Genomic DNA, 23,506 nt, shown 5'->3' on the forward strand with positions numbered 1-23,506 from the left:
AGAAGAGAAGAGAAGAGAAGAGAGAAGAAGAGAAGAGAAGAGAGGAAGAGAAGAGAAGAGAAGAGAGGAAGAGAAGAGAAGAGAAGAGAGAGAGAAGAAGAAGAAGAGAAGAGAAGAAGGAAGAGAAGAGAAGAGAAGAGAGGAAGAGAAGAGAAGAACAGAAGAGAAGAGAAGAGAAGAGAGAGAAGAAAAGAAGAGAAGAAGAGAAGAGAAGAGAGAGAGAAGAAGAGAAGAGAAGAGAAGAACAGAAGAGAAGAGAAGAGAGGAGAAGAAGAGAAGAGAAGAGAAGAGAGAGAGAAGAAGAGAAGAGAAGAGAAGAGAAGAGGAGAGAGAAGAAGAGAAGAGAAGAGAAGAGAGAGAGAAGAAGAGAAGAAGAGAAGAGAAGAGAGGAGAAGAAGAGAAGAGAAGAGAAGAGAGAGAAGAAGAGAAGAGAAGAGAAGAGAAGAGAAGAGAGAGAGAAGAAGAGAAGAGAAGAGAGGAAGAGAAGAGAAGAGAAGAGAGAGAGAAGAAGAGAAGAGAAGAGAAGAGAGGAGAAGAGAAGAGAAGAGAAGAAGAGAAGAGAAGAGAGAGAGAAGAGAGAAGAAGAGAAGAGAAGAGAAGAGAAGAGAAGAGAAGAGAAGAGAAGAGAGGAGAAGAAGAGAAGAGAAGAGAAGAGAAGAGAAAAGAGAAAAAGAGAAGAGAAGAGAAGAGAAGAGAAGAGAAGAGGAGAGGAGAAGAGAAGAAGAGAAGAGAAGAAGAGAAGAAAAGAGAAGAAGAAGAGAAGAGAAGAAACAGAAGAGAAGAGAAGAGAAGAGAGAGAGAAGAAGAGAAGAGAAGAGAAGAGAGAGAGAAGAAGAGAAGAGAAGAGAAGAGAAAAAGAGAAGAGAAGAGAAGAACAGAAGAGAAGAGAAGAGAAGAGAGAGAAGAAGAAGAGAAGAGAAGAGAAGAGAAGAAGAAGAGAAGAGAAGAGAAGAGAAAAGAGAAGAGAAGAGAAGAGAAGAGAGAGAGAAGAAGAGAAGAAGAGAAGAGAAGAGAAGAGAAGAGAAAAAGAGAAGAGAAGAGAAGAGAAGAGAGAGAGAAGAAGAGAAGAAGAGAAGAGAAGAGAAGAGAGGAGAAGAAGAGAAGAGAAGAGAAGAGAAAAAGAGAAGAGAAGAGAAGAGAAGAGAAGAGAAGAGGAGAGGAGAGGAGAAGAGAAGAAGAGAAGAAAAGAGAAGAAGAAGAGAAGAGAAGAGAAGAGAAGAAAAGAGAAGAGAAGAGAAGAGAGAGACATAGATCATCTTGTGTTTTCCTTTTCCACCAGTGTTTACATTTAGATGTATTCACTTAGCAGATGCTTTTATCCAAAGTGGCTTACAAAATAAGGATTAACATTCAAGCTTTATTGCAAAGGAGATGTTAGGTTAGCCTGGAAAATTCTGGTGACTCTCGATTGGGAAACGTTTCGGTAACAAATTACGGTAAGGGTACATGAATTATCATGAATTCAAGCATGAATTAATTAATTAATGATTTATGTATTACTTTATTCCTTAATATCTCATGGATCATCAGGAATTGACATGAGTTCATAGTATGTCATTAGTGACCTCATACATGAACAGCACATCACCTAAAGCATTAGGCATGGTGGGCACATCATTATGAATTATGATTTATTAAGTGACTGTGGAAAGTGCAGTCTAAAGTCTAGCTTGCTTAATAACTACACCAAATCTATTTGCAAAAGTAATAGCATGAGAAAGATCCTAAGCACAAACAGCAGTGGGTCAGCTGGGTGCACATTTCCCAGTATTTAAATTAGCATGGGCAGTAGGATGGAGTGGTTGTCTGTATCAAAATGAGTAACATGATGAGTACCGAGGAGAGACCTACTGGTCTGGCTGTTTTTACACAGACAGAGGCGTTTCAGTGGAGTAGCCACTTTTAAAGCCAGATTGAGTAGGGTCAGGGTGGTCATTCCCTGAGAGGAATTCTGTGTAAGGTTTGGAATCCGCCCTTTTGATAGTCTTTGAAAGGAATGGGAGGAGTAAGACCCTCCAATCGTTCTCCACTTGAGTGAGACTGACAGAAGGTTTTTAAAATGGCCGCGTTTCTCCACACTTTTCTTGTATTGTGACTCATAGTCAAACATATCGTTGATACTGTAAATTCTGACTGTCTCGAAAAAACAATAAACAACCAAACAAACAACCAAATCCTTCCTTTCAAGTTTGAGTTGTTTTCTTCGTCTTTGAAGACATTCAACAGCTTGTGAGTATATACCAACACCTGCTTTATCTTAGAACTGAGTGCATACAAGGCTGTTTTTTTTGGCTTTTTTCATTTCAAAGAAGCACCTACAAAACAGCAATGTTTATGTAACATAGATAGACAATCCTTTTTAAGCGTCACACTGATTTCATCCACCCAAACAACACATTATCAAATAATTTCTGGTCATGAATATCGGGCAGAACTTTATTTCAAGGTTAGAGTTGACTAATATGCCTATCCAAAGGTCTTCTGATACAGATGCATGATCTACTCAACAACACATTCCATTCCTTTTCATTATTTAACAATACTCTATCCTGTATAGTTTATTTATACATAGTATGTACACATTTTGATGCCAGTTTGTATTTTTTTTCCAATTTAAATGTACTGTAAGGACGATGCTTAAAAACTGTTCAACATAACCATCTGTACTAGCCCCTTAAAGTATACATATCTGCAGTGAGTTTGATAAGCTTCTTTAAAATGGCTGTTATGATTTTCAGAATTATCCATCTGGATGAAGCAAATCAGTGGAAAAACCTCATCAGAGCTTTTTATTCTTGGCTTACCATGTGTATTATCTGGAAGCATCATTTGCTGGACAAGGGCCAACTCCAAATTGCTTTGGAGCAGGTAAATTATTTTTAATTTCCAGAGGAGAGGAAAATAGGACTATTATCTTAAGACTTCACCAACTGTTCAGTTCTTGCAACATCACGCTTGGCATGGAGATAAACCACTGCATGTGTCGCTGTGATTGACACTGCCAGGGCAATCTATTTTTCAATGTATTATGTATAAGCTATCTTAGAAACCACACTGATAGGTCACCCACACGGACCACAAGGGATGCACAGGAACCCAAAGCAAGCAGACACTTGAAAGTGGCATACGAAACACCGGCATGTCTTCCCATGCTGCCTGAGCGGCCACTGAGAGGGACACTAGTGGCGTCTTGAAGAGGTCCTCCTGCAGAGTTCAATAGCACATGGCACTCTCATGTGGAAACAGGACTTGACCATGATCTCTGAGAGAGATGCTGCAGCATGGCCACAGCTTGGTGAGCTCACGGAGAAGGTGTGTGTGTGCGTGTGTGCAAGTGTATGTGTGTGTGTGTGTGTGTGTGCGTGCGCATGCGTGTGTGTGTGTGTGTGTGTGTGCAAGTGTATGTGTGTGTGTGTGTGTGTGTGTGTGTGTGTGTGTGTGTGTGTGTGTGTGTGTATGTGTGTGTGTTTGTGTGTGTGTGTGTGTGTGTGTGCATGCGCGTGATCTTTAGAGATCTGCCCTTCTGTAGCTCCTGATGGAATTGATTAGCTAAATGTGGTGTGACATATTGTGCTATGGCTGCAGCCTGCAGGGGTGTAAATATCCAGGGGGTGGGGGGGGGGGCTTAATAAAAACAGGTCAGCCCAGTGGCTATTTATTTACTTTTACCCTTCTGAATGATACAATCCCCCAAATTCACTCTAGAGTAACTTTGGTAATAGAAAAATCAATTCACTTCTGAGTAGTATACAGGTGGGCCTGTATATATAGTATACAGGCCCACTGCTCTCTATGCTTTGTGCGCAAGTAATGACCAGCTGACTGGACACAACAAAAACAATGCTTGAACGTTCTATTTGGTTCCCAATCTACTTCCTCTGCATTAAGATAACATATGGAATGTTAAAACGGAAGCCTTGTGGGGCCAACTATGATGCTGATAATGGAACTCTCTTGAAAGGGTCTATACAATGCCTTGTTTATTACAGTGTATTATTTACAACACATAGAGCACATACAGTGATCTTCCACTGACCACATCCACAAGTGTTAAAAACCTTAGTTACAATTGACCAGGTCATATCACTAAATAATCACATAAAACAGATCACCAAAACGTTATTTTACCATTTAAGGAACATTTCAATAATAAGGAAGTCCTTATCCTTACCAGATGCCGAGAAATTAATCCATGCTTTTGTCACCTCAAGGATAGACAATGCTCTATACGCTGGCTGCATTAACACCTGTCTAAAGAGCTTACAGCTTATACAAAATGCAGCTGCTCGCACACTCACTAGGACCAAAAAATATGAACATATTTCCCCCATCCTAGCATTTTTACGCTGGCTACCTGTTAAAAGTCGCATTGACTTCAAAATATTCTAACATACTTCTAACATACAAAGCCATAAATGGCCAGACACCTGAATATATTAAAGATCTCCTAGTCCCATGCAACCCACCTAGACCACTACGATCACAGAATACTGGACTAATCCCAAGAATCTCAACTCTCCCTCAGCCTATTCTCACTATGGTATAACACAATTGGTACCATAGTACCAATGATATACTTACTAACATTAACCATTTTGATTTATATTAATACTAACACACTATCCACTCTACTCAATCTCTCTATCTTCCACTTGTGAGGTAGGTAGGTAGGTAGGTAGATAGATAGATAGATAGATAGATAGATAGATAGATAGATAGATACTTTATTGATCCCCAAGGGGAAATTCAAGATATATTCAAGGTGTACCATTACCAGTCATCATCTCACTCATCTCACCTGAAGTCCCATCCCTACGACTGCCCTGTCATTGCCTATTAGAGATGCGCGGTTCGCAGTTACAGCCACGGACTCCGCGGTTAAACCACGGATCAGGCAGATGACGTGAAGAAATATAATATTTTAATTAAATTCGGGCGGGTGGCGGTTGAACCAATCAAACGCATCACCCATATACATTAAAACAACCAGCGGATGGCGGGCGGGTGCGGTTTTGAAAATTGGTCAAAAAACGTTGGTGCGGATGGATGGCGGATGGATGATAAGTTTTGCTATACGGTTACGGTTGAAATAATAGCCCATCCGCGCATCTCTATCGCCTATTGCTGTCCCCCTGCCCGGCCTAACGACCCACTACTTGCCCTATGATGACAACTCCTATTCCCCCTGGACAATTCATTTACTACAGTACACTGGACTATTTGAACTTTCTGACACTAAATAGGATTCATGCATTATCATACTGGATATGTAACCATCCCACCTCTTTGTAACATACACCTCAGGTGGCTTTAAACACCATGTTCTATTCTTTACACCTAACTAACTTATTAATTTATCATGTAAACAGACCTTACTGTCCTGTACTGACCCTAGGCAGATGGATCAGGCCCTTGAGTCGTGGATCTGCTCGAGGTTTCTTCCTATACAGTACGTATCTCCAATTCTAGGGAGTTTTTCCTCGCCCCTGTTAATGGGCCTTCTCTGGTTGTTTAAGACTCTGTAAAGCGCCATGAGACATAATCAATGTTTTGGAGCTCTATAAGTGATATTAAATTGAAATTGTATTATATGATTTTATGCCATGTCTTTTTTATTACAGTGCATTATTTACAATACATAGAGAATTATATGATTTTATATGTTTAGCAGGAGGTTTATCATAAATGTTCCTGATTCTCAACACTGCAGTATCAGGGAATATTTGACTTGGCCATCGAAGAAAATATAGAAGAGTACACTTTTATTTGGCCATCGAAGAACATATGTAATTTCACCAGGTGTTGAGACAGGTAAGCAGTCTCTTATTTCACCAGTGTTGAGACAGGTAAGCAGTCTCTTATTTCAGCTGTCCTGTGGAGTTGTTTAGCAGGCTTTTAGAACTTTTGCCCGTGCATATCATTTCCTTTAGAACTTTCGCCCATGCATAGAATTTATTTTAGAACCTTTGCCCATGCATAGAATTTCCTTTAGAACTTTCACCCATGCATAGAATTTCCTTTAAAACTTTTGCCCATGCATAGACTTTCCTTTAGAACCTTTGCCAATGCATAGAATTTCCTTTAGAACTTTTGCTCTTGCATAGAATTTCCTTTCTGCATGGCGTTATGTGTACTTATACGGATGTTCAGGGCAAGATGTGTACGTATTTTAACACAGAAACTAATCTGCTTCATCTTCCCTTTAAGTCAGGCGGCTTTTGAAATTTGATTTCTTGGGAAATCAAACAGTGAACAGAACAGAGTACAGCATGAAAGCAAGGAGACATTCTCTTACAGACTACAAACACCTATAGGCATGCTAACACTTCTAACAGACTACAAACACCTATAGGCATGCTAACACTTCTTACAGACTAAAAACACCTATAGGCATGCTAACACTTCAATATTAAACACCTATAGGCATGCTAACACTTCTTACAGACTACAAACACCTATAGGCATGCTAACACTTCTTACAGACTAAAACACCTTTAGGCATGCTAGCACTTCAATGTTTGCAATATTAAACACATACCCTGAAGAACAGAGATAATTAAAACGTTTTGTGTTTGATTATGTATTGATGACATGGTGAGATATAACATTCTATATACTCTTAATATGTAGCAGCATCATATCAAACCTCTCACAGAAATGTGTAACTAAGGACTGTGAGCATTTGACATAGCTTACAATGATGCAATGACGCAATTCAAATCAAGTGTATAGAAAAAGCTTCCCTACAGTATATGCTGTACAGGCCTAACACATCTGGTTTATGGTGATTTCCTTCTAACGTACAGTATGTGCAAACTTCATCCTTGCTTACCCCGAGGAGACAAGGACACTGCTTTGTTATATCTGTCTGTCCTTGATGATCAGCTGCAGCCTGAGAGAAGTAAGCTCAGCAGAGGATGGATGGGGCCACTATATACGCTCCGTAGTCTTGGCAGGCTTCATTACTTCATTCATGTCTGCTTCTCAACAATTTCAATGAAACTGTGTTTCTTTGTGAGGTTTACAGTAAATTGATTTGGGGCATGATGTATGTGTTAAAAAAAGAATGACGAGGAAATGGAGATGGAGAAGTAAGAGAGCAGGAGAAACAAACCGAACTCACAAAGCTGGACACGTCCAGTTTCTTCCTCCTGGCAAGGTCGGTGATGTTCTCGCCGTTGTAGTTGATGCTCTCCATGCAGCCTTTGAAGTTCTTCCCACCGCCGGTGATGGGCTTGCCAGAGTAGGGCATGCCGCCGAAACTCAGCTGCAGACAGGAGAGCACAGGATACAAGGATACAAGGAAGTTTATTGTCACATGCATATAGTTAGTGGAAGTAAGAAATGCAGTGAAATAATGTCTGGTGTCAGCCTATTTGTGCATTTATGGGGGGGGGTGCAGTAGAAGAGGGGTTTAGTAGATTAAGTGGCAAGGGCTGCATAAGAAAGGTGGGGGAGGATTGGGATTGGGATTGGGGGGACACCAACAAGGAGCACCCAAAAGCAACAGAGGCAAGGAAAAACTCCCTTACCAAGGAAGAAACCTTGGGCAGATCCACGGCTCAAGGGGCTAACCCAACTGCCAGGGGTCTTGGTGTGTGTGTTGACAATGTGCTATGTATCGGGGGGCGGGGTGTATGTTGGGGACGTGTGTTGGAGAGGCTTCCTGATGAAATAATGTGCTGTGTATGTAGGGGAGGGGGGGGCAGTGTACTGCTAGTATGGTGAAGGGACTTACTATTGCAAGCAGAGTACTGTATGTATGATGTATGTGGGTGATGACACTGAATATGTGTGTGTGGGCGGGAGGGGAGTGGATCAATGACTGTGTGTGTGTGTGTGTGTAGTGTGTGTGTGGGTAGGTGGGGGCAGTGTGCTGTAAGTATGTAGAGGATGTGTGTTGGAGAAGATCCTGAAGACAATGTGCTGTGTATGTAGGGAGGGGGGCAGTGTGCAGCAAGTATGTAGAGGAGGCTTGGAGCAGAAAGGCTAGGCAATCAAGGACATGGGTAAATAGATGGAGGAGAAATCAAAAATAATAAATATAAAAATATATATATTTTTATAATAATAAAATATAATAATAAAATAAAAAGTTCTATAGAGATGTGCAAAAGTTGGAGAAAGTCAGTTGGGAAATGTTTGAGAGTGCTGAGGAGTGAATGTCTGCAAAGTCAGTATAGTGTGAGTTCAGAGTTCGGATGGCCTGGGGATAAAAACTTCTCCTGAGTCTCCTGAGTCCTGATTTCAGCGGTAGGAGTAATCCATTGTTAGGATGAGAAGAGTCCTTCAGAATCTTTTGGGCTCTTAGGAGTACTCTTCTGGAATAGATATCTTGTAGGAGCACCGCATCTCGTCAAATGCACTGGACAATGCTTTAATATTCCTTCAGTGACCTTTGTAAACGATTATTCAAACAGCCCCTAGGTCTATCTCTATGTGTGTGTCTGCATCTCTGGATGTTGCGCCTAGATGTCTGTCTGTCTAGCCTTGTTATGAACTCAGGCTAGCCTCAAAGTATCAGGTTTGAAATTCCACAGCACAGAATGCAGAAGACTGACTGAAGACAGAGTTTCTGCAGACATACCATGAATCCAAAGACATCACCACATCAGTATTTAAACATCCACTTGAACTATCAAAATGCATCTAACAAAGTCAATGAGCTTGTTGTTTGGCTAAAGTGGTTCCAGGTTCAGAGGCAGTGCAGATAAGTGGTTCAAAAGTGGAACTCTGATGGACCTATTTATAGACCAATCAGATCAACAGATGGAGTTTAACTGGGCTCCATTAATCTTTGACCACATTAGTGCATTACTCTCTTAGAGTATTTAATGGTGAGCTTAGTTATGATGCATCAACATCGTTTCCTTTTCACTCCACCTTCTGCAGCCTCTTCAAAGCCCAACTCTCTTACTACACGTCCTGGCAAAATAAACCATTTGTATTCATTTCAGCGGCTTGATCATGTTAACGTCCCACAAGAAATGACTGCAAAGGATTAGACAGGGTTAGGAGGGAGATGTTATTTCCGTGGTATCAACACATGCGGTCATGGGACACAATCCCAAGTGTTTCACAGTTAATTGTGACAGAAAATCTTGCATGGGAACAATGACTCTGAGAATAGAGCCGTGACTTGTATAGACTTTACAATGACCCCTGTCTTGTTTCTAAAAGTTGAGAACTAATTAAAGACCTCATTTGGAGCTGAAAGAGGGGTGGATAAGATAGTTCATATGGTGACTGTATATGGACATGCTACAATGATGGCATAACTGGGAAATATTATTTTACTCACAATAGTATTTCATTTCCTAACGTGGAATGTAGCAAAATGTAGTGCAAGGAATACAAATACAAATAGAATAGCATGATTAGAAAAGGCAACATTCTGCTTCACTTGGTCAGTATTCATCAAATGGTTGTTTTTCTCCTTGTTTTCTCCGTCGGGTTTTTATTTTGGTGTTATGGGATCTCTGCCCACGGTCAGTGTTCTGTCAGTCAGAGTGTGTGTTTGCGAAGCTAGCCGGAGGTCGTGTTTGACAGCAGCGCGGCCTTACACCTCCCAAGAGCACTTTTTACCTCGTAGTCCAGGTCGAGGTGGTCAAACTCCCCGTTGGTGCGGAAGTGTTGCGTATGCTGGTCCAGTGTGAAATTCACATTCCTCCGGTAGCGCTCAATCACCACAGAGTGCCAGTGGTGGTCGTCCAGGAGACTCCCACTCGTCACCGACGTGTGTCCAAGGATCGAGCCGTACTGATTGCTACCTGTTGTCCAGACAGTGCAATAACAAGGAGTTATTGCCTCGCCATCTCAGAGAGCTAAAGGAGAATTGTAATGTTGATGTGGGGCAAGCTCTCCCTAGTGAAAACAAATAAAAAGTGTGAAATTCATATTTTAGCAGTACAAGTCGGATGTGTCCAGAAAATGGGCAAAATATTTATATTTTTCCTCAATGAAATAGACGGCCTTCATATCATTAAAAAACAATATATATAATAGTGGATATGACACTTGCTTGTGGCAAGGTAGCTTTGGCACACTAGGATATATTCAGGTGAGGCTGAGCATTACCCTCTGAAACTCTGGCTTTGCTTTCATGTTTATCCACACACACACACACACACACACACACACACACATTCATCAGGAAAATAAGGTTATATGCGGTTACTGATGATCAACCCAACCTTCACTATCATCTCTTGAGAAATTCATACCACCCGACACACCGACCCCACAACACACCGTGACCCCACCAAACCCCCCCAACTGCCACACCGACCCCACAACACATCGTGACCCCCAAACACCCCAACAGCCTCCGGGGGACTCAGGAAGAACATATCAGCCCAGCCCATCATCCCTTCCCTGACAGCCCTGCTTGACATGGCCAGTAATGGTGTGTGTGTGTGTGTGTGTGTGTGTGTGTGTGTGTGTGTGTGTGTGTGTGTGTGTGTGTGCGTATGTGTGTGTGCGTATGTGTATTTGAGAGCATGTGTGTGTGTGTGTGAGTGTGTGTGTGTGTGTGTGTGTGTGTGTGCGTGTGTGTGTGTGTGCGTGCGTGCGTGCATGTGTGCGTGTGTGTGAGAGCATGTGTGTGTGTGTGTGTGTGCGTGTGTGTGTGAGTGTATTTGAGAGCATGTGTGTGTGTGTGTGTGTGTGTGTGCGTGCGTGCGTGCGTGCGTGCGTGCGTCGTGCGTGCGCGTGTGTGTGTGTATGTGTGCATGTGTAGGTGGCCCTGGAGGGAGTCCGGCTGACCCAGGTTTATCTGCAGCAGCAGTCTGGCCCTCCGCAGCTCCAGGGTGATGTAGTCTCCCTGCTGCCCCTCGCCGTGCAGGATAACGCCCTCACTCTCCGACGTCTTGAACTTCAGGGAGATCACGTCCTTCAGGATCTTCATCTTCTTCATCTTGAAGCGGTACGAGATCACCCCCTGGCCGTCAAAGTTAATCACATCCGACCCTGAGGAAGAGAGGACGCAGCAGGGAATGAGAGAGAGAGAGAGAGAGAGAGAGAGAGAGAGAGAGAGAGAGAGAGAGAGAGAGAGAAGAGGAAGAAGATGACGCAGCGGTGGGCTGAGAGGTCGAGGAGACAGGGGGGGGGGGCGGGTTGGTGCAGTTGATGTGGGGCTCACAGGCGATTGGGTGTCATGCCCATTTTAGGTAAATGATGAGTTGAGTGACTGGGCGCAAGATTGCTCTCTGTAAAGTGTGGTTCAATTCCCAGATAAACTGCAGCTGGAGGGCCTTGATAAACTGCAGTGTGGCGGATGGAAATTGCAGCCCATGCCCACCTGCTGACAAAGCCCTCTTGCTTGCAGAGTGGCAGACGAATGTTGACCCCTGTCTCAGCACTGATTGATACGTGTAGGCTAAGCCTTATGTTCACATAAAAGTTTTATAGCCTCTTTATACCCTGGCCCTCAATTTAGTCCTGTGGTGTTGGTATCAGTATGGTGTTGGTCCTGTTAAGTTCAAGGTCAGAATTCACATTTTGATAAACTGAACATTATAGCTGTTTTGAAGCAATAAAATATCATGAATCTGTTAGTATATAACAATAAATCTCATCTCATCACATCTTCTGATTTAGATGACAAAGAATAAAGTGGCTGCTGTGGAAGGCCTAATAAAAATAGAAAATGGTGATTAGGTATACAACACACACCATGAAAGAACAAAACATTGACGTTGTGGCTAGGGCTTTCTGAGGGGCATTTCACAAAACCTAGATAAGGGATTAAGCTGGGATTTTTTGGTTATCCTGGATGATTTTAGCCTTGACTTGGTTTCACAAAAGAGATGGCACATAAGCTACCATGGGGATTTATTCTCTGCAGCCAAGCTAAGTTAATTCTAATGGTAATTATCAAAACCCTTATCAAAACCCTTCACATGGTGAAATTTTACCAACTTATGATTCTGATACCATCCTAGCAACATCCAAGATTTTGGGAGGATGGTATCCAGGATTTTATTAGGGGACAGTGTCCAGACTGTTGGTATCAGAATGTTAAGTTGGTGAAATTTCACCAGAGAGGGTTGAAAGATTTTCGTAGATCGTATCACATATGCCAATCAAACCAGGGAATCCAAATTCAAGTAAAGTTTTTTTTTTTCTATAGAGGGCTGACTCAAAATGTCAATATACTACTCAGGAGAAAAGATTAATATGTTTCCACAAATAGCAGAAGGAACCAGCAACATTGACTGTTGTCAACTTCATTAACCCCAAGCTCATAAAAAAGTTCTGTGCAATATCAAATGTAAATAATAAAAAAAAATCTTGTTTTGTGTTTGATTTCTTCTATCTTTAGGTTTTAAATACCATCTCTGGAACATATTTCAAATAGCTGTCTATAAAGAACAGATAGTCCAAACTACTGAGAGGTTTTGCTAGTGCAATGTTCAGGCCTTCATTTCTTCTCAATCTAACACGACTAGCAAAAGCAGAGCAGTGGAACTGGCGAGGAGGTTCCCTGACACAGAGGGGTTAAGAGAAACAATTTCATTCCCAATCTGCAACCCAACGACAAATGACTCCTCTGATCATGTCGGACTGCATGGGGAACTAGGGGTGCAGGCAACATGCTCCCTTTGCAAATACACCCCCCACCCAGCCACACACACACACACACACACACACACAGACACAGTCACTCCACACCCCCACTGTGCTGTGACGAGTATCTCCTTTAGTCGGATCAAAAGTGCGATCATCCATCCTCCCCGATCAACGAGGTCAGGGAGCATTTCCACGGAGTCCTGTCTCCCTGCGGCTTGTGCTCGCTTATCGCTCGCCCAGTGTTTCTCCTCCTTTTCATCCTTTTACTCCACACACACACACACACACACACACACACACACACACACACACACACACACACACACACACACACCATATTTATGTATTTATTTATTTACTTGTTTATTCCCCCTCTGCAAGGACTCTTCAAGGACTTTCAGAGAGAGAAGAAAATGCAGTCTGAGAAGAAAGGAAAATGGAGTTTCTTTCCCTCTTATTTTTTTGCACTGATGAGATATGAGACAGACAGAGAAGAGAGAGACAGAGAAGAGAGAGAGAGAGAGAGACAGAGAGTTGAGGCTTTATTTTTTCTATTTTTGAATCCAGTTGTTGACAGCAGTCCATCTTTATCAATGTCACAGATCGGCTGTATGTGGAGAATTGTGAGGGCCTTTCCACGGCCTTCTGAATAGGGATGAGGCGCTCCCTCACGACAAGAAAATTATCGCCAACATCCCTGGGCTCTCCCGAGCAGGAAGACAGGAATGATACGAATCACAGATACGCACGCAGGTTCCATCCATATCTGTCATATAACGCAAACATTTGGAAATAGTCACAAGTCAGTTTTGTTCACCCGCTTGCTTTCTCAAGAGTCGACGCTAGAAGTGGTGTTCATCGCTGCAATATTGCTTTTCGGTACATGTCTGAAAAGCAATGTATTGCAGGCCTGCTTTTGATGTAAACAGAAAGATGCTTCAGGGAAACACCAAACCGACATTTGTAAAACTCTATGCGATAGCACGCGAGCTATCTGAAAGCACATCTCGCCTTCCACATTGGTCAGGCTGTGATAAGAAGGGAATCTATACGATGGAAAATTGCATTACTGTGGAGAGAAGATCCCACATGCCACTCATATGCCTAATTTATGCTACACTTAATTGAAATTTGTTATCAAAATGGATTTAACAACACTTAATAAGATGAGTGTGATGGATTTGTCAAGGTTCCACTCCCTTAGTGAAAGCAGGGTGTGTTGTCGCTTCTTGTATGCAATTTCATCTTAATTAATCTCTCTGAGGAAATGTTTGGGAACGGATATGAGCCCAGATGTAATCTCAAATGAAATAAATGTGACCCTGATACACAGCTAACCTTCTAAATGTCATTTATATTCACATGGAGACCAAGTCACTTTTTGTGCCTCCACAAAGCCTACAAGTTTTCATATCAGTAGTACTATCCTCTATATTTTAGTGATAATTTGCACTGAGCTGAGCTTTGGAATTGAGATAAACTGTGGTCTCACATCTGCTCAAAGAAATTAGAATTATAACATTGCAGTCATTCAATTTCAAAGATGAGTGTGAAAGAGCTTCCATCTCAAACACAAACTTGATTATTTTTGAACAGATGTCAGTCACTCAAATAAAGGCAAACTCTCTCCCTCCTCTCCCCCCTCCACCCTCAGCTACATAACATCCTGGACATTGGACCCACAATGGCCGCCTGCACTACTCCACTTGCACACTTGCACACTTGTACACTTTACAACTTGTTGTTGTTGTCCTGAAAACACAACACTTCTGCTGCTCTTACATAACTTGCACCACTATGCCACTTTCTTTCTTACTTAGGTCAAACAGAACTACCCAAGCCTTTTATTGGCCTGACTTTGCACTAGTATTTTATTGACTGTCTATGCACAATTTCAACCAAATTTTGCTGCTCTTATTTTTTTCATTATTATATGTGCCCTCTTATTTACTTATTTACTTACTTTTTTGTTTACTTGAATGTTATGTTTGTCTGTGGACTTAAATTGGTAAAATATGTCTTGTCTTCACCGTGGGATAGTGAGAAACGTAATTTCGATCTCTTTGTATGTCTGGAACATGTGAAGAAATTGACAATAAAGCTGACTTTGACTTTGACTTTGATATGCTCTGCCTGAGAGATTCGTAGGCTACTCACAGTAAGCACAGCCGTAGATCTCGATCCGCAGGCCGATGCGTCCCTCTATGCTCCAGTCCAGGGGCACGAAGCGGACGAAGCGAGCCACAATGGTGTGCTGCAGATCATGGCGGACCACACTCTCTGTATTGGAGTTTCCCGTGAATGCCTAGAAAAAGAAAATGGTGATCGTATTGCTGCCCATCGCATACACAGATATCGATCAACTCTGAGTCTAAAATACAGTATCTCACTCCCAATCACTGCCCTTCTGCAGTTTTGTGGCAGTACTTTGCTGAAATTTGAACTGTACTTCCTTTTTCATAAACATACAGTTATTGTAAGCAATATTTTGCACAATACTTAGGGCAAATTGTGTTTACATCGGGATGGCTGTCACTGAAAAGAAGTGCTTGTCTCTGTGAGTCCCTTGGGCTCTGTAATCAGCAGTTATAAACTTCAGCTTGGCGAGACCAATCAGGGAACGTCCTCAGAGACAGCCATCTCTGCCACTCTATTAGCATGCATGTGACCAGCACGCTGAAGGGAGAAGGGAGGGACAAACTCCTCTGATAGCTCCTGATTGAAGATAGCAAGAACTGCTAGCACTGCTTACAGTTACTTTAAACACACACACACACACACTTACACTCCTGCCCGGCTTCATGAAGTAAAAATCCATAAATCCGAGCCCCTTCTTTGCCAGACAACCCAATCTCCCATCTCACACACACACATACACACACACACGCTCCCATCACTGCCTTATCTGTTTCCCTTTCTCCTCTTCTCTTCCACCAAAAGTCAACACTCGGATTCCCTCTGTGTGTGAAGCTCAAGTAGGGCACATGCAGGGGTGTAGTAGAGTCCAGTGCTCCTCTGAAGCCGCTGGGCACCCGGACCAAAGGGGGACGTAAGAAGAGGCCAGATGCTGAGATCAGTCCGCCGATCCCTAGCCCACGGGGCCGAGCCGGTCACTCGTCAAGCGCGGGGGGGATTGCTTTCTTCCCACTTCACTCAGCAGTGTGGAGGGGGCCGAGGGAGCGAGGCGAGGAGGTGTGTGGTGTGTGGCATGGCAGATAAGCAGTGCTTTGGAGACCAAAACCATGCGGATTACAGCCACAGTAAGCAAACGACTGGGGAAGGAGTCGCACCTTCTACGATAACCTGGGAGCTTTTTGAAGGGGAACAATCTCTAGCGTGAGCTCCTCTGTGTGGGCCGAGTGTTTGCCCAACAGCTTACTGCGAGGGCCTCGGTGGTCAGTAGCTTGGGACCATCAGACCATTTCCCCTGCTTTGACATGATGACCTTTTAATAGATGTATTTTTAGAGTGGTTGCCTTTGAGGAGCAGAAGGGAAAAAAAGTCTACATTAGGCTGACGGTTTCAGGTGACCGGTTTTGTATGGAACTACAGTTCCATAAAGAGTATATATACGGTATTACCAACCTCATTTTATTCCCCTTATACTCTCCCAGCTAAAAGGAAATTCCTTGTTCTTGCGGAGTTATTGCTGCATTGTACTTCAACGCTGTTATCTCACGTCACTCTACCAACTGCTCTCCCATCACAACTCTGCATATGAGTTCCGTTCTAAGAAGTGGGGAGGAACTCAATTCTCTCTCACTCGTCGCTCAAGCCCAGGCCTTAAACAGCAAGTGTGTAATTAGTTGGCCAAATGTGAACGCACCCTGAGGGCTTAGCTGTTAGTCATGTTGCTTAACAAATCACCTTGACAATTTAATACACAAAAGCTAAACTGAGATAGCAGCACTTCCATTAACTCAGTATAAGTTTAGGTGTCAAGTCAGCTGTAACTATCGGACGTTCCACCTTTATTGGTTTCCCATGGTTTAATTAATGCTATTGTCACTTCTGCGACAAGGCTTCAGGAGACTGCTGTGAGTCGCTTAATAGCTTTGGAAAGCCTCTGGGAATTCTGACTGCTTTAGAAGGTGAGCGTACCATATTGCCGTCTTAAACAAAACACCTCCAAAGTTCAAAGTCAAGGGAGAACAGAGACATCTCCAAATGCTAAGAATGACTAATTAAGCAATGATAGTGCCCATCAGAGACTGTAAATGCTAACGTGAGATCAGAGCTACTCAGAGTGAGACATTTGTCATTGAAAGTTCATCCATAATGAGGATCTTTTCTCTTGAAAGCTCAAATTAATGTGGACTTCAATAACACTGAATCCTTTCCAGGCAGTCCTCCTCCAGGTCTAACAACACGGGAGTCCTTATGACAGATAAACAATAACATCTATTGATTTACATTATGCAGGCCGGTAGAAGAGTCTGCCAAGGACTTCCATTTTTTTCTCCTCCTCCTCAGTTAAAGCGAAAACAAGACAATGATCCCTGAGGATTTGAGATTCTGTCCGCCATGTCTGCGCGGCCAGAGAATAAAACGCCTGCTACAGCCCCTTCGTCACTCTAGTGAAAAATAAATCTTCAGTATTTTCTGGCTTCACACAGATTTGAGTCGTGGAGAAATGAGCTGCCATCTTATTATCTACTGAAGATTATTGGTGAGCAAACCATAAAGGAAGACTGCATCGCCTTGGTGGACACTGACATGAAATTATTCCGAACAGCTGAAGCTGCTATGGATGTTTTCTGCATCTCATAGATTATATGCTGCTTTGCACATTTACAATTACTGCTGCTACAGTAGATTTTGAAAGGAACCATATCAGAATGCAGATTTAGTTGACACTATGCCATCACTTGCTTCATGTCCAACGTCCAGAATTATGCTTCTCTGCATAAACAGAATCTTCCTTTATGATCTTTCTTCACGATTTCCACCGTGACAATGACCATGTGTAATATGCAACAAGGAGGCCTATATCTACAGTTGTATAATTCAATAAGGTTTAAAGAATAAATGTAATTTCTTACAAGATCTTTACGACCAAGCCTTTATTACTTTCATCTGTCGCCATAGCTGAAGAAACACAGCTCCATAGGTAAACTCTGAATGCATATTTGTAAGGTAGAGGAACATAAAGCAATATCTATTTTAGGCTGTCCAGCGATGACACAAGCAGGCTTTTTTTTTAATGGCATCTCTGCCCACTCATGGCCTTGAGTTTAAAAACAGTAGGCAGGAGACTGGGAGGACATATTACACTGCCAAGAGTATAAAAGCCAGAGCCTGGCCAGCTATTTAAGAGGCCGTTATCTTTGTAGGTACAGAGGCTGGCGCCGGCCTTCCCTTCCCCTTGCTGCGGGTCACTGATTAGGGGTGATACTGAGACAGCTTCCCCTTCACCCAGAGTGGCTTGTGCCTGGTGCTGGACGACAGTGTGGTGCGGACTGCACATGTGTGTGTGTGGTTGAAGACAGTGTGGTGCGGACTGCACATGTGCGTGTGTGGTGAAGACAGCATGGTGTGAACTGCACATGTGTGTGTGTGGTTGAAGACAGTGTGGTGCGGACTGCACATGTGTGTGTGTGGTTGAAGACAGTGTGGTGCGGACTGCACATGTGCGTGTGTGGTTGAAGACAGTGTGGTGCGGACTGCACATGTGCGTGTGTGGTGAAGACAGCATGGTGTGAACTGCACATGTGTGTGTGTGTGTGGGTGAAGACAGCGTGGTGCAGACTGCACATGTGTGTGTGTGTGGTGGAAGACAGCGTGGTGCGGACTGCACATGTGTGTGTCTGACAGACACAGGGCTCCTCTGCTACCCTTCTCAGGTGCCTGCCAATAAACTCAGGAGGAGGTTTTGGGAGGCGGCTGTTACATTTTTAACAATGGACTACACAGGGGTGTGGCTATTCAACACGCATACCAAATTCATAGAGACAGAGAGAGAGGGAGAGAGAGGGAGGGAGGGAGAGAGAGAGAGCTGTTGTACTGTTTGCTGAGAGCAACTTAAAATCACAACTTTTCAGAAAGAAAAAGGTAGAGGCCATTTCAAATGGCTGCAATATTTGGACCAGCAGAGAATGCATGTGACCAGACCTTACACAACACTGTAGTTGAGCTCATCAGTAACTTACACAACACAGTCTACTCGTCAGTAACTTACACAACACAGTCTACTCATCAGTAACTTACACAACACAGTCTACTGTAAACTCATCAGTAACTTACACAACACAGTCTACTGATCAGTAATTTACACAACACAGTCTACTGATCAGTAACTTACACAACACAGTCTACTGTAAACTCATCAGTAACTTACACAACACAGTCTACTGTAAGCTCATCAGTTACTTACACAGTCTACTGCAGTTGAGCTGATCAGTAACTTTGTAGGAACTCTTTTGAGTGTCTCTAAATGAACTCAAACATCCCAGCGGGAATAAACACATGAACTGCTCATTTCCCTTTGATGGGCGTGCTATCTAATTAGGAGTTGAATCGTGGAATAGAGAAATAAAAGAAATGACTGGTGTTATCTAAAATGAAAATAAGTAATAACCACTTGAAGTGACAGACATTCCATCAGTGCGCTGTCTGCTGGAATATGAAAAGAGTTTAAGATAGTCTGTGTGAAAAATGCTCGGCCCGCCGTAAAAGACCGAGCCAGAATCAGACTAGTTCTGTGGGGGTGCAAATTGATTTCTTCAAAGCCCAAGCTAGGGGCCGCTTCAAAATCAAGAAGTGTTAAGATGTGTACCATTATCTTAGTGTTAACCCAGCGTGCCATGAGCTAAAGTGACGTCTAACTCATTACAATAGTTGTACAGAAATCATTTTAACAACACTCATGCATTATTCAGAGTGATCCACCTTCTGACTTTCATACTGTAGCTCACACGCCCTCCCATCGGGTTAGAGAGAGGGTCTTAATGTGAATTCTAAGACAGGAACATCAAATGCCTACAAGGACCATAGTAAAACACACACACACACACACACACCTGACACAGACCCAGCTACAAAGAAAATATCCTCGGGGTCTCCACTGAACTCTCAGCAGGAGGAGTAACGTGGCACTTTGTGTTTGCATGCTTTCCCGCATTAATCACAGAAGAGGCGTTCTTTTCTCTTTTCGCCTGTGTGTGTGTGTGTGTGTGTGTGTGTGTGTGTGTGTGTGTGTGCGTGTCTGTGTGTGTGTGTACACACTCGCCGATGGCAAAGATATGAGGGAGAGACAAGGGATGTGCTATGAGGGTTGCAAGTAGCCCATCAAAATCACATTTTCAAGAAAGGAAGGTACTTCCAGGTGCCCACCTCCCCCTGCCAAAACAACTCCTCCACCTCCCCCTGCCAAAACAACTCCAGCCACATTTATGTGAAGGTGCCTCGGTGATAACAAAACAGGGAAGTATATTTCCTCACGATATCATTAAAAATCTACTGGCATAAAGCTTGTGGAAGACTAAACATACATACTACAGAAACAGGCTCCAATCGTGGTGCGTATGATACCTTACACAAGTACTGTCGGCAGGCAGCATCTGAATTGAAGGGAAATGTCAGGTCTCTAGGGGTTCCAACCCCGAGATTTTTTTTTTAGTAATAAATTCAACATTAGTCACGATACCCAGTCACAGTGGGGGGCAACGCGCAGCAGATGGATCTGGCTGTTGGTACGCACCCCTCCCTTCCAATCAAACAGGGATATACAGTATGTGCAGGATATTATGTTTGAGAGGGAGACCGAGAATATTCTACACTCCCCCTGCACTCGGCAGATGAGTATTCCGCCCACGGACACGTCGTGAGACACAGGTCACGAGCCGGAGACACCGGTCATCAGTCTAGCTTCCCCTGGTTTCAGTATGCCGTTTCTTTTCATCCTCCATATTCATTTCGTCCAAATGAACCCAGGAAACACACCACAATGGGATTTAATTAGTGCTGTATAGAGAAGCAACACACTGATGTTTCATGCTGTAGCATGTTAAATGATGTTTAAAATGTCTGAAAATGGAACACTGAATTTCCATGTTTTTTTTTTCATGGAAATGTAAATGTGTAATCCAATTTCTTAGAGCACAGTTCTTTTCTTTTTCCTTCCCTATGCATGCAGGAATGATATATGTGTGTGTGTGTGTGTGTGTGTGTGTGTGTGTGTGTGTGTGTGTGTGTCCAGCCCCATCAATGCAATAGAAAAGGGGGGGAATGTCCCCCTTAAGATGGCAGCAGTGGGAGAAGATAAACACGTTGCTGTTGCCACATGCTGTAGTCCACTCTGAAGCCCTAAGGCAGCTTTAGCACGTAGTGTGGTGCAGGTCTCATCTGTGCAGCTCTCATCTGTGCAGGTCTCATCTGTGCAGCTCTCATCTGTGCAGGTCTCATCTGTGCACGTCTCATCTGTGCAGCTCTCATCTGTGCAGGTCTCATCTGTGCACGTCTCATCTGTGCAGCTCTCATCTGTGCAGGTCTCATCTGTGCAGGTCTCATCTGTGCAGCTCTCATCTGTGCAGGTCTCATCTGTGCAGCTCTCATCTGTGCAGGTTTAGCACATAGTGTGGTACATAGCAGCTCTCATCTGTGCAGGTCTCATCTGTGCAGGTTTAGCACGTAGTGTGGTACATAGCAGCTCTCATCTGTGCAGGTCTCACCTGTGTCCTCAGTCATCTTACATAAAGCAATGATGAGATTGATCTACCTCTTGAGTACTCCAGTGGGAAACCTCCGAATAGAGTAGCTATGATGCCAGTGGAAAAAGTCATTTTAGTGGACTATAGAGAGTCAAGACCTGTGGTTTGGTGTGACTATGCTGTGCAGAAAAAGCTGTGTTTGCATGAAATAGAAGGTGTACCATTAAAGGGGAACTCCGGCCATTTTCAACATATAGAGTCCATTAAAGGGGAACTCCGGCCATTTTCAACATATAGAGTCCTATTGATGGAGTTTGTTAAGAGGCACAAACACAGTTTAAATAATCATACCCCCCATCTGGCTGCACTAGCCATTAGCAGGATAGTTAAAGTTATCGAGATTGAGATTGAGATTTTTTCCCTACTGAGCAACAGGGCTCTATGTTAAAAATGTCCCCTTTAATTAAACAGTATGGAGATGCTTGTGGGATTATCATTGTGCATAGTGACCTGCGCATTACACGTCTCCCGGACTGGACTCATAGGCAGGGACTGCAGAGTCCAGGGCTTTGCTGATCTTATTGAGGTCATCTTGGACGATGCGTATTATATTGAAAGCACAGTCTGGAAGTTCCTCTTTATCAAAAAGGCATTCAAAGTTGGTGGGATCAGAGACATGTGAGATGAATTCATTACCTGATTATGAGCAGGATCACAGCAGGTTCCCTTCCTCCCTTTTCGTTCAATTATGCATTATATCTAATAATAAAGATGAACGGTCCTGTCCCCAAACACTGCAAGTGATCTGGCAATGATCTCTCTCTCTCTCTCTGTGCGCATGGACTGAGTGAGTGGGCGGAGCCGGAGCGTCTGTGAGTGAGCGTTGTGCCTTTTCTTACCTGTTTTCTCTTTCTTACTTTTTCTGTATTTTATTTATTTATTTATTTTTTTCCTTTGTTGTTTGTTTGTCTTGTATGTCTTTGGGTTGGTAGGGTTTGGGGTTAGTGGAGTGCGTGTGTTTTTGTGGTTTTACCTGGGCGTCAGCTCCTGGTTTGGAGTATGGCTGCCTCAGGTAACACTAGGGGAAAGTTTGATTGTCTCACGCGGCGGGATGAAGAAGAAGAAGTATAAAGATATCCTCTACCGCCAGCGTAGAAGAGTGTAGCCTGGCAGTAGGTGAAATGGTTGGGCATGACAAAGTTTTGTCTGCTGCTCGTATGAATCAAGCAATCGTTTTGTTCCTTGAGTCCGTGGAATTGGCCAACTTAGTGGTTGAACGCGGAGTAGAAATTGATGGTATTTTTAACTCAGTAAAAAAAAGTACTCCCTTTGTCTACCCCATCTAGGAAAGTAATCATTTCAAACATACCACCTTTCATTAGTGATGACATTCTTGTCCAGTCTCTATCCCGCTATGGCAAATTAGTTTCCCCGATCAAGAAGATCGCCATTTCCACGAAGTCTCCGCTTTTAAAGCATGTGGTATCTTTTAGGCGATATGTTTACATGGTTTTAAACAACAACACAGATGATCTTGATTTGACTTTGAATATCCAGGTCGACGATTTCAATTATGCCATATATGTCACAAGTAATCTGATGAGATGTTTTGGTTGTGGTTTGACGGGTCACCTAGTGCGTGCCTGTCCAGAAAAGTGCACCAACACTACCGCCAATGTCAATGGTCAAAATGAGAATACTGGGGAGGGACAGTCTGCCAGTGATGAGGGGCCCACAAATGGTGGAGAGGCTGAGGTGGATGGTGATCAGTCACCAGGGAAGGTTCTTCTAATGCCGATGCACCTGAAGTTAGACCATCAGATCAGGATGTGTCTGATGAGACAGTAAGGAACGGGAAGAGGGGCGAGGCTGAAGCTCCAGAATATAACGTTATGCATACTGATAACTCACCCGAATTCCAACGTAATAGATCTTTTCGAGGACGCTTGGGGGAGGATAGTCAGATCATGGAAGCAGAGGAAGTTCCCTTTAAAGTTCCAAAAGGTCTGAAGAGGGAAAGGGCTCGAGCTGAGTCTCATAGAAAGGTAAAAAAAAGAAAGATCTGGTTGTCGATGTTAATTCTACTGATGCAGAGAGCGAGGGGGATTTTCTGATTGCAGCCTAAGGTGCAGTCTTCCCCAAAGCGGCTACACAGGGCCAGTACACTGTGGATGACTTAAAAACGTTTCTGAAGCAGACTAAACATGCTAGGTGTGTTCAAGTTGATGAATACTTTCCCGATGTTGAACAGTTCATCGCTAAAACTAAACGCTGTATATGGCGAAGGT

At 43.2% G+C, this 23,506-nt stretch overlaps 1 protein-coding gene across 2 annotated transcripts in view; it reads right to left on the bottom strand.

Moving 5' to 3' along the window:
* cntnap2a (contactin associated protein 2a) overlaps positions 1-23,506 on the bottom strand; it is a 369,048-nt gene that overhangs the window by 185,723 nt on the left and 159,819 nt on the right. For both annotated transcript variants that reach the window (XM_048266216.1, XM_048266215.1), the window contains exons 4-7: positions 14,728-14,875; positions 10,765-10,968; positions 9,586-9,770; positions 7,124-7,267 (exon numbers count right to left, since the gene is read on the bottom strand). In XM_048266216.1, coding sequence (XP_048122173.1) covers positions 7,124-7,267; positions 9,586-9,770; positions 10,765-10,968; positions 14,728-14,875 — 681 coding nt within the window. The remainder of the gene's footprint in view (positions 1-7,123; positions 7,268-9,585; positions 9,771-10,764; positions 10,969-14,727; positions 14,876-23,506) is intronic.

The sequence above is a fragment of the Alosa alosa genome, chromosome 16 (genome assembly GCF_017589495.1).
Source record: "Alosa alosa isolate M-15738 ecotype Scorff River chromosome 16, AALO_Geno_1.1, whole genome shotgun sequence".
NCBI lineage: Eukaryota > Metazoa > Chordata > Actinopteri > Clupeiformes > Clupeidae > Alosa > Alosa alosa.